The 16969-nt window shown below is 37.6% G+C and overlaps 2 protein-coding genes across 3 annotated transcripts; one reads left to right on the top strand and one right to left on the bottom strand.

Moving 5' to 3' along the window:
- Window positions 1-137: 137 nt before the first annotated feature.
- Window positions 138-3228, bottom strand: LOC101172802 (leukotriene B4 receptor 1). Of its 2 annotated transcripts, none has more exons than XM_004067394.4 (2): window positions 2846-3228; window positions 138-2582 (listed from the first exon to the last, which is right to left on the bottom strand). In XM_004067394.4, the coding sequence occupies exon 2, from the start codon at window positions 2217-2219 to the stop codon at window positions 1206-1208; it is 1014 nt and encodes a 337-aa protein (XP_004067442.1). In that variant the 5' UTR covers window positions 2220-2582; window positions 2846-3228; the 3' UTR covers window positions 138-1205. The 2 variants fall into 2 exon arrangements, with proteins under 2 accessions (XP_004067442.1, XP_020555510.1); XM_020699851.1 differs by lacking the exon at window positions 2846-3228 and adding an exon at window positions 2712-2839.
- Window positions 3229-4552: 1324 nt separating this feature from the next.
- amfr (autocrine motility factor receptor) lies at window positions 4553-15068 on the top strand. The gene is made up of 14 exons (XM_011492708.3): window positions 4553-4727; window positions 5213-5485; window positions 8057-8149; window positions 8272-8436; window positions 10265-10417; window positions 11765-11805; window positions 12355-12487; window positions 12583-12716; window positions 12816-12926; window positions 13160-13356; window positions 13428-13531; window positions 14051-14185; window positions 14334-14509; window positions 14810-15068. Exons 2-14 carry the CDS (start codon window positions 5231-5233, stop codon window positions 14964-14966), a joined length of 1854 nt encoding a protein of 617 aa, XP_011491010.1. The 5' UTR covers window positions 4553-4727; window positions 5213-5230; the 3' UTR covers window positions 14967-15068.
- Window positions 15069-16969: the final 1901 nt, after the last annotated feature.

Below are 16969 nucleotides of genomic sequence, written 5' to 3'. Positions count from 1 at the left end.
GCTTCGTGATTTATTAGTTTGGGATTTATTGTTGGTTGTATCCTAAATATAAATGTGTCTTGCACCTCCCAGCCACCGTATGAAAGGCAATTGTAAAAACTTTGATTTGAAATGACAAACACAGCAATTTGAGAAGATGGTTTAAAAGATTTTCATTGAAAAGAAGAAGCACAGTTATCCTTCATGTAACAATTTTGACAACGAGTGATGAGGACTTAGACTGAGATTGACTTTAATCATTTTATCCAGTCATTGATTTTTTTTCAGTTATAATAGGAAAAACTTTACGTATTCACAATTTCATTCATTTTAAATTCCATGACAAACACATCTCTGGTTACAATAAAGAAACTGTGTGAGTATCTTAGAATCAGTTTACAGTTGTAAATTGTATCGAGATTTGAACAGCTCAGGACAAAAAAGACATCAATTGTGCAAAAAAGAGAGGTAGTTACAATGTGCAAATATGCAGAATTTTGAATTCTTGACCTCTATCAAAATAAAAGCCAGAATAATCTTTTAAAAATAGATGTAAAATAAAACCTGACATATTTTCAAAATAGGTGGGACTGTCACAAAATAGGCAGGCAGCTGGTTCTAATTGCAGCAGGTTTATTTTTTCAGCTAAAAGTCCACAGAGCTAAATCAGTGTCTGACAGAGGAGAATCAGAGAAACAACGAGGATGGTCAAGATCCAGATGCGGGGGCGGGGGGCAGGCGACAGGCAAACAGAGTCAAGGACAAAGCAGGGTCAGGACATCAGAGGATCAGGTCTAGCTGTAACACCTGGTAAAGCAGGCAGAGTGGGACTCAATACTTCACACTGAGTGAGGCTCAGTGCAGTATGGTACTTAGGTTTATTGTGAGTGATTGCAAATGAAAGTCAGATGTGTGTCATCCAGAAACTGCCCTGGGGATGCTGGAAGATGAAGCGTACTCAGAACTCTGGAGACGCTTCCCGCTGGTGACCAGAGGGGGAGACATAACTCGGACTTCTGACAGGGACTTTGTTCTCTTGTGCTCAAGGTAAGAAGGTTTATTTAGATGTATTTGAAGTAACATAATACTAACACAAAAATGCTGTAAAAAGGTAAACTATTTAATATTAAACAGAAATTGTAGAGTGTAATTGATAAATTAGATGAAGAAAATGTGTTAATGTTGTTACAATGTTTCATATTTAGTTTCACAGGTTTAAGGTATTTTTAACATGTACTATCAGATATTAACACTTCCTGGGTGGATGGCCCCTGATCCGACTGCTGCTGTACTGCCAGCTCTCTGAGTTTATTTGTATAAACAGTCATTTCCTGAAACAGCCTAACCAGGCGAGAGCCTTCCAGACTTCCTCTGAAATTCTTTGCAAAGAAAGCATACAACATGGGATTTACCGAGCTGCTAATGAAAACAAGAGCACCAGAGCTTAAGACAAGATACTCAGGGACGTATTCCTGTTCAGTGTCTGATATCACCAGGGAAATGACAGTAATGATGTTGATAATATGGTGAGGCAACCAACACAATATGAAAGCAATCAGCACAGCGTGAATAAGAACCACTGACTTTGGCTTTGAATTAAAACTCAGTTTCTTGATTTTCATGCTGACATGACAGCTACAGATGGAAAGAATGATTAAAGGAAGTACAAATCCTGCTAGTGTCTCCAGGCACACGATGATGATTGCTTGGGTATCAGTGCTGAACTCTCTAGAAAAACACTGGGTAACTCCACCAGCTTCGTTTAAAGTTTGGGTCAGGATGGCTGGCGTTCCAAGAGAAAAGGCAAGGAGCCACAAAAATAGAAGAAATGTGTTCATAGAACCTTTGCTCCCCCAGCGCAGCATTACAAATGGATGAGAAATCGCTACAAAACGTTCCACACTCATTAGAGTGATGAAGAAGATGCTGCTGTACATGCAGGTACTGATGAAGTACACCAAAGCTTTGCAGGTTCCTTCTCCAAACTCCCAGGTGTGCGCCATGGAGTAAATCCACAGAGGCAGGGTGATGAGGACCACGGTGTCTGCAACAGCAAGATGCAAGATGAGCATCACCGTGTGTGAACGCTTCTTCATGGATCTCAGGATGGTCCAAATCACAAACAGGTTTCCTGGAACTCCGATCAAAAAAGACAGGCCCAGAATGACGCATGCCAGTGCAGTCCCGGTGCCATACTCCTCAGGAGCCTCTGTGGGGGATTCCACAGTGAAGGGATTCATCCTCCAAAAATGAATTCTACTTCTAACGTTCTCTTCTGTCTGACTAAGAAATGATTTAAACGTCTCCAAAAACAATACTCCACTTCCCTTTTTGTGAAAACTGAACAGAAACCATGTATTTTCAAGGACCCAATTATCACATGGCTACTGTTGTTGCATTTGCAATGTTGTGTGTTTTAGTAAAATTGCTTAGACATATTTTTTCTTGTTTTTTTTCTCCTGTTTTTTTGTTGTTGTACCAACCACATCCTGTGGGGAAAAAATGTCTCTTATCTAACAGAAATGATTGCTGTTAAATGAAGATCCAGATCTTGAGAAGGAGACTGCTGGTTTTGGCCACTGATTCAGGATTCCAGGCAAAAGCTGAAAAAGAAAAGGAGGAAAAGACATCCATATTATGACTTTGTCTATGCTTATATCTCACTAACTTGTTTCATAATCATAACTTAGAATGTATAAAATCGTTGATTTTTCAAGGCAACGAGAACATACAGTGCTTTTTCTTTGATCACCGTGTCCCGTGAGATGTGCCGATCAATAGCAAAAAAGCTGAAATGTGAGTGAAAGTGCAATCTCCCATGGCACTGACAGATCTAGAAACACTCAAGTAGAAGAAAACAGATTACCTGAAGTTACACTTCACCAAAAGTCCAGCTCAGGGATGAAAGAAAATCCAAAGCAAAGTAACTTCTTTTTTTTTTCTGAATTTGAATCTGTTACAACACTCCCATAAATGTTAACTTTGGACTGCAACTTCATTTCTGTCCTCTTTTAGAGTAGCTAATAATTAACATCTGGCTATGAAGTTTCAAGTTTATTCTATCTTATCTGTCGTTACCCTTCATCATGATCTAGTTCCTAATTTTTGATTTTACAAAATATATAAATAAATATTAATATAAAATATATGTTAATGAAGAGTGAAAGCTGGAACATGAAAGCAATCGGTACCTGGAATTCTGTCATGACTTTATTATAAAACAGCTTTTTTTCTTCTTCTTCACTCAACAATTGGTACGTTTGTTTTATTACACAGTTTGTTCAATATTAATAGATATTACCTGACTCTGAAGTTTGTATTCGTATGCACGAATTTCTGTTTAGGTAGATAGTTTTATTTATTTTTATTGTAAAAGGAAAAAAAGGAAATGTGTTTGTTACAGGATGTATTGTTATAATGCATCTTAAAAAAAAAAACTTACTGTGTTAAATTTTATTTACTATCCTTTTAAATTGAGTTACTTTATAATAAACTTGTGATAAATGTGCAAAATCTTCTCTCCCAGCACCAAAAACATTATTCTAAAATTAAATCTTTGAGTGTTTGAAGTTTGAATAAACAAAAAATATGAGCAATTTGGCAATTTATTTTTATATTGACAAACCCCATTGACGCCATGAATTAAACTACTTTGACTCTAAACGTACTTTTTTTTTAGCTGGAAATAGTGATTACGCTGTCTGTGGGTTATTGGGTTTATAATATGTGGAAGAGCTAAACACATCCACAATAGCCTTGGACCTCTTCTGGTCACACACTGCTTTGGGATGCCATCACATTAGTCTACCATGGGCTGGCAGCCTGGTTGTGCTGGTACTACAACAGCCCCAAGCTGATCCTTCAAATTGTCAAAACAAAACATCAAGGAATCAAAAAGGACATCAGCTGCAATAACCAAAGCTAGCATTCCAAACGTATTCAATTACAGTAAAGGCCACCTGAAGGTTTCACAAATGTAAAACTGAGGCAATGACGTCATACATTTAAGACGTGTGTCATTGGTTTAAAAAATTGGGCAAATTCTTTATTGATGCAACTCAATCTGCTCTGCTGCCCATAAAAAAAAAAAAACTTTTTAAAAATACAAATGTATGGTTCTAATATATGATCATTTTTTAAAGGGCTGGTGTTATATCGAATTATCTACCAAACACTAATTTCCTAACATTGTGAAGTGAGTTTTTATGTATAAATACATATTTATTACTTTGAAAAAAATCTATCTAATCTGATTGGTCTCATCATTACATGCATAAACGTCTACCCTGCTGTCATTAGGGGTGAATTTCCAAAGAAACGACGTCTCCTGCTCTCCCGAATGAGTCGCGACTTTTCTTCTTTGTTCTAGAAACTACCCGTTCCTGTCTTCGTGGTTTATAGCACATTTTAAATAACACATTACAAGTGGATTCGTGCAGCTGATAGCAGCAAAGGTAAATGATATTTTAAGTGTGTGAAGTGAGTAGGTAGCAGCGAAATCGTGTGAAATCGTGTGAAATATGATTTGAATGGCGATGCCTTTAAACAGCCACGATGACGTAGTTTCCCTGCGCAACCAAGAAGAAGCAGCTCGCGAGTCAGCCGTTCAGCCTGTCGCTCTGCTCGGTGGCGTAAACATGACGATGTTGTCGTCCTCTATGATCTTCTTCGTGCAGCTGCACTAAAACTCGGTCCAGTGATTAGGACATTACCCGGGATATTGGGTCAAACGTTGTCTGTAAGGAACTGTAAGTGGAGTCTAGACACAAAGCCGCAGTTCGGCGATTGGTTTTAGCTTCGCAGCAAAGATTGGCTAACAAACTAGCTAGTATTAGGTAACGTTAGCTAGGTGAATTACTAACACTGGACATGTTAACTCACTTTAATTATTCTATTTGAATATTTTTGGTTTGATTATTTATTAAAATACACCCAAAGACAAAAAACCGAACGAACTTGATATATTTTTTTTAATTAAAGAAGCTTATGGGGGTTAGCCACTTCCTGCGTTAGTCTGTATTAGCATTTTATTGCTTTAGATTTTATATTCATATAATTTTACTAATGATTATTATTTTAAACTTGCCAGTATTGGTGAATTGGTATCGCCCTCAAATTGCAAACCCCATTGATTACATAATCTGTTTAGCTGTTTAAAGTCAGGCCAACATTGGCTAATCCAGATGTGTGTTGTTTGTTAACAGACTTTTTTTTCTTCCTTTTTTCGTTGAAGACTACTGCACCCACTGCAATGCCTCTAATGTTTCTGGAGAGGTTTCCGTGGCCCAGTTTGCAGACTTACACAGTATTGAGTGTGGCTTTACTCGCTGGGAGCATCTTCAGTGCCTACCCTACGGTGACAGACCCCGGCTTTGGGGCCTTGGAACCGGACGATACACCTGCTCCCTCCCACGTCGATCTTGAACACCTAAGCAATGCTGTCAGTAACTCAGAACTGGCAACAACGATCCTGTGGTATCTTGTGACCGACAGTCTGTTTGTGTGGGTAAGTTTCACTCACTTTAAAACGTTAGACTAATGTAGGGGTGTGACAATTCATTTTAACAATGGTCTGATTCATATCCTAATTTGTGGTTTCTTAATACTCAATATTGATTCATTTTTAATGGTCTGATATGATTCGATTCACTGACCTAAAATGAGTCGAGGACTAGGGAACACAAGCCACAATTTTCTAAGGTCCAGTGACGAAAGTTGGTGACCACAAATGGTAGAGCTTCCAATTCTGAACACAGAAATAAATGAAATGGCCCAATAGACCTCAAATTAAGTTATTATTATATTACGTCTTGCTGATCACCTTTGTTTTGCGGAAAACAATGGGAAAACCCGGTAATCATGTATAGATATATCAAGTTTTTTTTTTTTTTTAATGTCTCTTTCGATGCCACAGCTTCTCTATCTGTGCTCTAAACACCATCAATCTGTCACAGGACATTATTCAAGGGATTCAGCAATGTTGAATATTTTTCAGAAGATCATTCAATGTATACTATTGCATACTTTACCTCTGCTGAGTGCGGTTTATTATTCTGTATTAGGGACTTGAACCTGTGACCGTTTGTTACCGCGCTCTTTAACATTGTTTGTCACGATGCGACTTGTGAGACTTGGGTCCGCAACGACGAACCTCGCGCGGTTCATCAAGGTTCCTTGATGATGTGTTGGCGGGTGGTTTTTGGGACCTAATTTATCTTGTGCCTTTTCACTATCCATGACTCATGATCCAAAGCCATGAGAAAGCTGCCATTTTCTCACAAATGTCCGCTAAGTCCACTCTACCTTGTTTCAAATCAAAATCAAAGTATAAGCTATCCCAGTACACACAGTGAAGGGTATTTCATCGCTGTACATTTTCCAACGCGGAAACAAAGTTCTTCAACGGTGAAGCAAACATGCGCAAACATATGATGGCCGAGAGCTGCAAGACACATTTACATTTGAGATACAACCATTAACAAATCCTGGAACAAACAAACAAATCATGAAGCACTAAAAACAATTTTGGAACAAATGAACAAATACTGAAACACAAAAGCAAATCACTGAAGAAATTACAGAGTCCTGAAACCCAAAAGCAAATCCGGGTATAAATTACCAAATACCAAATCAAAAAAACAATCTCGGTACAAACGAACAAATGCAGAAACACAACAAGGAAAGTGGAGAAACGGCTTCTAACATCCTGAATCCCGGAAGTGACGTAATACATAACTAATTATGTATGATTTTTTACATTTCTTTATCACTGTTTTTTTTAAAGTGGACATTTTCAATACATGAAACAATCCAAAAGCATTTTTTTAAATTTTATTACTACAATACAAATTACAACAATGTGTTAGCAAGGTAAAGTTTTTGCTGCACTTCCGGTAATAATGGTATTCCCTTTCCATTAAGCTTGCACTAGTGCAAAACACGACTTCAGAAGAAGGAGAAAAAAATGAACGAAAGCGAGCAGCTGCCAACGGAAAGGGAATACCATTACTACCAGATGTGACGCAAAAACTTTACCTTACTAAACATTTTTTTATTTTGTATTGTAGTAACACAATTTAAAAAATGCTTTTGGAATGTTTCGTGTAATTAAAATGTCCACATAAAGAAAACAGTAATAAATAACTTTAAAAAAATCATAGTCAATTGGTTTTATATTATGTCTTTTCTGTTAGAAGCCGTGACCTGCTTTTGTTGTTGTGTTTCTGGATTTGGTCAATTGTAACAGGGTTGTTTTTTGTAATTCTGTATTTGGTCATTTCCCCCCGGATCAGCTGTTGTGTTTCAGGACTCAGTAATTTGTTCCATGATTTGGTGTTGTATTTCGTGATTTGATGTTGTGTTTCAGTATTTCTTTGTTTGTACCGGGATTTGTTGTTGTTGTATCTTAAATGTAAATGTGTCTTACACCTCTCGGCCACAGTACAAACGTCATGCACAGTGACACCCTTTGCAGTACCTGCTAGGACATCTTTAGGCAAAAATTCAACCAGTGTGACTCAGAGATGAATACCTGGGTACTGAATGGTACAGGGGAAGTTACACCAGAAATTGTACATTAAATATGTGTACAAACATACAAGAAAACAAGATCCAATGGCAATTTTAGTTTCATGAAGTTCAGCCCACTGTTGTTTTCCCACATGAAAATAATCCAAACTGAACATTATTAAAACAGTCTAGCACACTCTATGGTCACATATCTTTGCAAAATTCCAAGTTTTTCCACACATTGGACTGTAATGATGACTTGATCATTTTTTGCTGTCATTGTGTGTGTTGTCCGCTGTGATGCACTTTATCGGTTTTACGTTTTAGTAAAATAAACCTACCGTGTCTTAATCCAAATGGTATTTTCCAATACCGATTGTAATCAATTAATTTCATTCTGAAATGATTTTAAAAAACTATAAGTTGATATGATTCATAACTTCCCTCTGACAGAAGGATCTGGTTGAATCATAGGAATATTCATCAATGAATTGATTAATGGTTACACTCCTACTAATATAACGAGTGCATCTACCAAAACTCACTGTTACTTTATACCATTTCCTAGGTGTTGGTGAATACATTCTGCTGCTCCTTGATGCTAATTGCAAAAATGATTCAGTATGTGGTCTTTGGACCTCTACGAGTCAGTGAGAAGCAGGTGAGTTTTTAATTGTCTTAAATTCAACTAATGGGTTTAGTTTCTTTAAAAGTGTTTTAGCTGACATTCAACAGACACTAATACAAATAATTATATTGTCCTTCTTTTCTCATCCCCTGCAGCATCTCAAAGACAAATTTTGGAACTTTATCTTCTACAAATTCATTTTCATCTTTGGAGTCTTGAATGTGCAAACCGTTGAGGAGGTGGTCATGTGGTGCTTGTGGTTCTCAGCTCTGGTTTTTCTCCATCTCATGGTGCAGCTTTGCAAAGACCGCTTTGAATATGTAAGTATGGGGAGCGAACATTTTAATTTCAACTCTTCCTGGCTGTTGTTGTTTTTGTGGAGGCATTTAATAATTTGTTCTAAATATTTTTTATATATTTATCTAATTGCTGCCATGCAATTAAACTCAAGATGTTAGCTTGACAATTATTTAACAAAAAAGCAGAATTTGAACTGCAAGAGATTTTTATGGAAACTTTTGTTTCATTTTTTTATTTAGTTTTAGATATATGGAGTTCATCAACTTCTGAATTAAGAGTGGTCAAAAGACTGCATGTTTTTGATTGGCAGATGTTTACCAAGAAAGAACAAAGTGTTAGAAAAATGTATTTTCTGAAACTTAAGTTATTTTATCTTAGGAGCTAGAATTTGTATTTAGAATAAACATTAGGGCTGCACGATATGAGGAAAACCCGCGATTTGCAATATTAGTTAATAATATTGCAATAACGATATAACTTGTGGTAAAGGAACAAATAGCAAAACAACCATCAACCAAACATCTTTCTCATTTAATTGAAACAGTTTGAAAATTATACACCAAATGACCCTTATTGACACAGGAGATGAACATCTGACATAAAAGGCTTCCATCGGATTGGTCGAATGCATAAATGGATTTATTTGATTCGTTAAACACTCCAAGCTGCCATAAGATTGTTTTAGCACATTTAAGGTAACCATTTATAGCAATTTTTTGCCGTCTTTTGCGATCTGCATATTGCACAGCTTGATATCGGGATAACGATAAATTTGCAAATTATTGTGCAGGCCTAATTTAAACATGTCTAATCTTGTTTTGGCAGTTCTGATATTGTTAACAATTTGTAAATTAGGATACTAATGCTGGATATCTAATCTACGATGTTTAGTCAGGCTTTACAGGTTTTGGTTCTCTCCTATACTGGATACATGACAGCACTTGTTTAAAACTTATACTTTAGCTTTGGTTTACATAAACTATTCAAAAACTGCTTTGTGAATGTTATAGCAAGACTGTATATTTTCTTCAGAAGATTGTTTCAAGTGTCTTGTATCATAAAGTCTTAGCCTTAGATCTATTATTAGCCTCTTGTGACAGCATGTTGGTGGTACAGTTTCACTTGCTATATTGGCTTCCCCCTGGATCAAATAGTGTTCTGCATGTTGGGCAAAACAAAGTATCAAATTTAATCTTCTTCTACAAGCCTTCCCATTTAAAACACGATGAAATAAATGTTGTAGCTCTCATGTGATGCAGTCTGAGTTGGTATAAATGACTGTAGTTTCTACCTGGAGTTGCTGCTAGTTCTGTTTTTTGTGAATCTCTTTTGGTACACTTGCCTCACTTTGTATGCTCGACTGTGTGCTAGTCCTTTGGCTCTGTTTCATGTTCCCTCTCAGGTTGAAGTCTTTTGTGTTTCCCCAGCTGTTTTCCTTCCTGACTCCTCAAAGCTTTAGGTTCCCACATTCGGGTCAAGATAAAACATTTGTGTGAAACTGTTTAAAAAAAACCAAAACAACTGCATGTAGATAACAGAACTGAATAGTTGGTGTCTGCGCTTGCAGCTGTTGACGTTTTTCGGACGGAATAATTTGATCAGAAGGGAACAGAACTGGTTTCCAAGAGCAACCGTGGAGTCCGTGGTCTGTTTTGTTTGCTTTTTCTCTACTTTCTCACCCTATGACATTTGCAAGAGAAGCACCAAGTGAACTCTGTCATATTTATTTAATACTTTTTTAAACGTAGGAAGAAAGAGCCTCAATTCCAGGAAAGCAGGTTCTGAACCTGAAGACCTTAGAAAGAGAACTTAAATAAAAAAGTCTGTTTTTGTGTTTTTGCCCTGCAGCTGTCTTTCTCCCCCTCCACTCCTATGAGCAGCCACGTGAGAGTGCTTTGTCTGCTGGTCTCCCTGCTCTTGGACTGCTGTGGCCTGGCTGTGGTCTGTGGCTTCTTAGGGGCTTCACATGGCATGCACACCCTCTCCTTTATGGCAGCAGAGGTAAGAGGCTGAAAACACAGCAGGATAAAGAGGCAGGGTTAGAAAAAAAACAACAAAACATTCTTTGGAGGATTTTATGTAACCTTGGTTCTACTCATACATTCATATCCTTGAGATGGAAGAGTTGCATTTTTAGAGACATTGCTGATACATATTGCATGGAAAACGTCTTGATCTGTCCTGATCAGAGACTCTTTATCACTAAAAAGTGAGGTGTGGATGGAACCAGCAAACATTGAAATGGTTTTTGAGGAGAACTGTTGCAGCATTCATTCCTCACAGATGGGAGATTCATGGAAATTATGCAATGAAGATAATGGGGCCATGCTTGTTCTAATAACCTTTAACTTTTCTTGGAAAAAGTTTATAAACTCATTATGTCTCTGATGGAAATGATCAAATTGAGAGAAATCGGAGGCTCTAGTGCTTGATGACTTTCTTAAAGCAATAATTGTGTTACTCCTGGTTAATCTCTTTGAACAACATTCTTTTTGACTCAACATTTTGTAGTAAGTTATCTTTATTTTCTTCTCAATAGAAGAATGACTTAACAATGATTTGTTGTTGTTAACTCAGTAACTTAATTTAGTTATTAACATGCTAATAAATACATGACTCAACCAATGAGGTTGAATATTATAATGGTGCGTTTTGGAAATATGTGATAAAGTAAGCAGTCACGTCACAGGCTTCTTCTGAGCTTTCATGCACATTGAGCAAGAAAACCTAAAAAAAAAAAAAAAAAAAAGGATTAGAGATGCCCACAGTGGCTGCTCATATTTGCTTACAGTTGAGGTAAACAATGGAGGTTTATCCTCAACAGAAATGGCGTGCATCACAATATTTAAAAAGAATGGGATGCATTTAAAAACTCAAAATCAGTCAATGAATGCAGCATTCATGTGTAACTGTGGCTTCTTTACCACACTTTTGTTTCAAAAAACATAAAATACTCTATTAGATAATCAGCTGACATGCTCAGTTTATTAAACATTCATCACAGGTTAGTTTTGTATCATATTTTGAACTGTTTTTAATAATTATGCAGAGTTCTGTTTACCTTTGGTGGGAATGTCATTGTATAAAAACAAGAACGTCCATCTATGTTGAATATTATGATGCATTGGTTTATTTTTCCATTCTAACTTATAAACATTTTAGGCATCTGAGTAATTTTTGCCATCATATTTATGGTTGAAGTACCTTTTTAAAAGTAATATTATTTTAAAAAAGACTTGGAAAACGTAACAGAAATGAGTCTACTTGGAGTTTTTGCTAAGGTTTGTTCATTGATTCTGTATTTTTTCCAAAACAAACCGCATCATTAGAACATTTCTCTTCTTTCAGTGTTTATTAGTGACTGTGCGGACTGGACATGTCATTATGCGGTGAGTATGTTAAAACTTGCAACACATCAAGCTGTTGGGATGACATGAAGCATGCAAATGATGGATTTGACTTGTCATGGGATTGTTTTGGTTTTATTAGCTCTGACATGAAAGACCTTCTTGTTGGGGGAGGGGCTTAGTAATGTGCAAAAACTCTGATCCTCATGAAGTCGGCTGATCAGGAACGGGGGAATTTTTCGTTTTTACAGCGTTAAGTAAGAACTTGGGACATATGGAGACATTTTTAATGCTATCCCATTTTAAGGGATGGTTTTACTGTAATGTTTTTGTGTTTTATACTCTAATGTAGCTAATTAAAATTAAACAAAAAAAGCTTTAGCTAGCATTTGATTGCTGCTTTAAAGGGGCCTATACCATGCTCAGAGCGCAGGTTTTTAGAGCAATACTGAGAAAAGCAGGACTTTTCTTTTCCTGAGGAAAGAACATTCTAATACACTTAAAAGCTCAGTAAATTGTTTTGCATGGTGCAGCCATTTAAATATATTTCCTCCAGTCCAAAATCTTGTTGACATATTTCGTATCTTTCAGTTACTCCATCCATCTGTGGGATTTGAATCATCCAGGGACCTGGGAGAGCAAAGGCACTTATGTCTACTACACTGACTTCATAATGGAATTGGCTATGCTGTTTCTTGACCTCATGCACCACATCCACATGCTGGTACCATTCAGTCTCAATTGAATGTATATCTTTGTTTTTTCTTCTACGTTTGTCCTTTTCTACTTTAAGTTTCTATCTTTTTTTTGTCCCATTAGCTTTTTGGTAACATCTGGTTGTCCATGGCAAGCTTGGTTATCTTTATGCAGCTGCGATACCTTTTCCATGAGGTCCAGCGGCGTGTTCGCCGCCACAAGAATTACCTTCGTGTCATCAACAACATGGAGGCCAGGTGGGAAAATGTTGCCTTTGTTTTTTTTGACTGGCTCATTACGTTTCAGCCATGATTTGTAATTGTGTGTCACATTTCTGTTTTGGTTATTTTTGCCAGATTTGCTGTTGCTACAGCTGAAGAGCTAGCGGCCAATGATGATGATTGCGCCATCTGCTGGGATGCCATGCTAACAGCACGCAAACTACCTTGCGGTCATCTCTTTCATAAGTAATGAAGCAGTAATCTCTGTATAAGTTCAGCCAGATGGACCTACATTCTATTTATGATATATGCACATATTTTATAAGTTTTGTTGGTGTTTATTTACCAAACAAAGGCTTTTGTTCTCTGCATTTATCAATTTTGGTGCAGTGATTGATAAACCTTGTTGTCCTTAGGTAGAAATGACTTTTTATTTGACACTGGACTATTTTGTTTGATTTATGTATTTATTTTTACAGCTCCTGTTTGCGCTCGTGGCTGGAGCAGGACACGTCGTGTCCTACGTGTCGAACGTCGCTGAATATCAGCGGCGATGGAAGTCAGGTGAGAAATCAGCAGCCAGGGGTGGGTTTGGAAGACAATATCGGCCCAGTTGGAGCTGCTCCAGACGCTCGGCCGCACATCAACCAGCACAATCACTTCTTCCACTTTGATGGTAAGTCTGCTGCACAGATTGAATCATAAATATCTGCTGCACCTTATAACAGTCATACATTCCTCCTTTAGGATCTCGCATTGCGAGCTGGCTGCCCAGTTTTTCAGTGGAAGTAATGCACACCACCAACCTTCTGGGCATGGCTCCACCAAACAATTCCCAGCTTATGGCCATGGTAAGTCCAAGCCATTTTTGAGTTAAACTCAAAAATGTGTCACAATTGTGAGATTGTCATCTGTTAAAGACTTGCGGGGAGTTTTTGTATATTGCTACAGAGATCCACCCAAAATTTAAAACGTTAATAAAAAAAAGTCTCACGACCTCATATCTATTCCTTTTAACATGAACAAAATGTATAGAAAAGGGAAGAGTGTAGTCTTTGATTTTCTTTGTAAACAAACATCAGTTCCTCTATGGGTTTTATTCATTTTTTTTTAAAAAGTGGAAGCATGAGTTGTTTTCTTTACTGTATTTGTTCAAACTTGTGTTGATGATAAGAAGTCAGTATAAGACCGAAAAGACAATATGATTCTCTTTTGGTGCTTGCTTTTAATAAGATTTAGAAAATATTGGCGCGATTTAACTGAAGCTGGTCAAGCCAAAGATAACAATAGGATGTGTCTTTGTATTTTCTTTAAATCCTCCTTCTCCATTTATATTCTCTTCTTTCTCTTTGTGCATTTCTTCTCAACAGACGCATCAGATTCAGGAGATGTTTCCTCAGGTGCCCTCGTATCTTGTAATGCAGGACCTTCAACTGACTCGCTCTGTGGAAGTCACAACAGACAACATTCTGGAGGGACGCATACAGGTGCCCTTCCCCACACAGGTCAGTATCTTTGCATTCTCTGCAGCAGCGTTCCCCAAAAGAAGACTTGTCATATGGGTTTCTTTGGTTGTCTTAAACTGTTTTTGTGTGACTTTTTTCGGGCTTCCATTTGTCCAGCAAAATTGTGTATGTGTCTTCTTCCCTTCAGGCCATAGAGCATTCACCCACAAATGAAGAGCAAGCAGGTCCCAGTGGAGCATCTGAACAGAACGCCAACGAGTCGGACAACATTGAGGCCAGAGGGGGTCGTTTCTCAAAGTCAGCTGACGAGAGACAGAAGATGCTCATGCTGAGGAAAGAGGAGATGCTCCAGCATGCACGCAGGTTGGAATGCTGCTATTCACTATGAAGGGATTAGGTAGAAAATGACGGTGGCCAGGAAACCGCCATTGCTGCAAAAAAAAAAAAAAAGCAACTGTTGCCTTTTTTGTTTTTGCAGTCACTTTTTTTTTTTTCTGCTGCAATGGCGGTTCTCAGCCACCGTAGAAAGGTTAGATGAGTGCTAAAATGAAGGTTAAGTCTGTAGCCAAAACTGGTAGACACCACAAAAGCAATAAAGGGATGGTCGCATGGTTTTCAAAAAAAGTTTTGGTTTCTACTTCTATTCCATGGTTCCCCCTGCAGGAGATATTTGAACAAGTGTCCAGAGAATCAGGACGAGGACTTGCCCAGACTGGAAGAGGATTCTGTCCCCGAAATGGACTTGACTGTGCTGAGACGTAGAACAATGGCGGCAGCTGCAGAGAGACGCATGCAAAACCAGCAAGACGCAGCGCCCTGAAACCTGCTTTACTAAAGCCGGAGAGCCCATCACCTCATCATCCCGAGAGGCAACAACAGTTATTTCAGCCTTGACCCATTCGGTGTTGTCGGTGGTCATCACCTTTTCCAAACTGTAATTAAAAGCATTGCAAACATGGCCTGTGGACTGTTTTAGGCTGCCTAAAAAAGGTGAGACTATTGAAAGTTGCCTCAGCATCACTGATTCTGCTGAATCATAAACGAAGGAGTGCACTTTAGGACGCGCGGTGGTGCATCACCCTTTATTCTTGGGTTGCACATCACAGCCAGCAGCTTCAGCAGTATCAGTCCCTGTTGTGACATGCTCTTAAAAGTTACCATTCACAAGTCAGACACAGGAAAGGCTTCAGAGAAAAGGGTTGAGATGAGAAGCTATTGTTTCTTAATCAGATTTGGACTTGAGTCTGTTTCATTTTATTATGTTTGGTCACTTGCTTTTTCTTTTAATACAGACAGCTTTTTTTTTAAATCCTGGATGAAGAAACTCGTCCGGTATGTGCGTCATTTTCAACTGTGAAATAAGTAGCAAACATGTTGTGGTTCTTACCGTATGGTAAGAGAATGTCACTTTAGTATTGGTCAGCCTGTCTGTCACCTCTGAATGTTTCTATTGACATTATGCTGCAAACAGTGTTTTTTGAATCGCATGGGCTGGTATCTGTTTAGTCTGTAACACCATCATCGGGATGAATTACATTTTGTACAAAGCATTGGTTATTCTTTTGAAATCTACTGCTTATGATGGATACAAATGTTTTTTTTCCTTTTGAGTATGAGCTTTTAGTTATCTGAACACAGTTGGTAGAATAGACCAGTCGTTCACAGCAGGACTTGCTGTACTTGTTTTGACACCATTGTGAGAGGTTTACCAAGTTCTAGAGTGGCAGCCAAAATGCTTGCACTGGAAATGTCTCTTAAAAAGAAAAAAAAAGTATCAAAATGCTTCAAATGATAGAAAAGCCTGCTCTCTTTTGCTCAGATGTTCCTTTCTTCGTTTGGTGACAAAGATTCTGAATGAGAAAAGTTTTGGGGTTGGGGTTTGTCTTCTCTCATTGCAGAGAGCCCGTCTTCCTCGCCTTAAATACCTTTAGTTGTGAATATCACTGGACAACATAAGCTAGGCTATTGACACTCAGAAGAGTGTAGATTCACAGAATCTACCTGGACGAGACATATCAGTGGACAGGAAAGTTGGAACTAGAATAATTTTGTTCAATGCAGTGTAAGACAGGTTTGGAGAAAATGCACAGGTGGTAGACAAAGACTCATTTCTTTCACTTGATCCCAAAGATCAGCCCCAAACACTTCCACAGGTGGCTGGAGTTTTAAATGATCTTTCATTTATTGTCTTTCAAACTTCTTTGGGGATGCTTTAAAGAGATTTTCCATCTAGTTTATCAAATTTTGATTTAAGAAAAAATAACTGGACACCTATGCTTTTGTTTTCAGTTTAATACCTACTAAACAAATGTTAACATCCATGATATATTTTCTTATTCATGGGATATTTGTAATAACATTTCTTATTTAATTGCAGTTTTTTCTTTTCTTTAATAAACTATCCCCAGGTTGTGCCTAAATGAAGAATGGGAAGGTTAAAACTCAACTTCTGTAAATCAAATTTTTGTAAAATATGATAAAATAAAACTCAAATAAACTGCTTCTACAAATCTTTTTACCATTAAGTGTGAAGTTTTTTGTTTTGCAATTTGTTTTGCATTTACCCCAAATTTTAAAATAATACTGTCATTTCATTTTTTTTAAAACACAAAGAGAAAATGTGATTTGTGTTTTTTTCATGTTTACATTTTGGCTTGCTGAATTACACACATCAGTTAGCCTTGATTTGTATAAAAATGAAGCACACTAGAAATTGAAAGTCACCTGACTGAGTTGGAGAGAGCCTGCGCTTGTTTTGGCGGCTGAGTGGTGCCGGCTAGAGATGGTTGGGTCTGCCATCATCCATAGTTTGGGCTCTGAAAC

This window comes from Oryzias latipes, chromosome 3, assembly GCF_002234675.1.
Source record: "Oryzias latipes chromosome 3, ASM223467v1".
In the NCBI taxonomy this organism is placed as follows: Eukaryota; Metazoa; Chordata; class Actinopteri; order Beloniformes; family Adrianichthyidae; genus Oryzias; species Oryzias latipes.
Note: the sequence above shows the minus strand (reverse complement) of the source record. Positions and strands in the feature narration are given on the sequence as shown.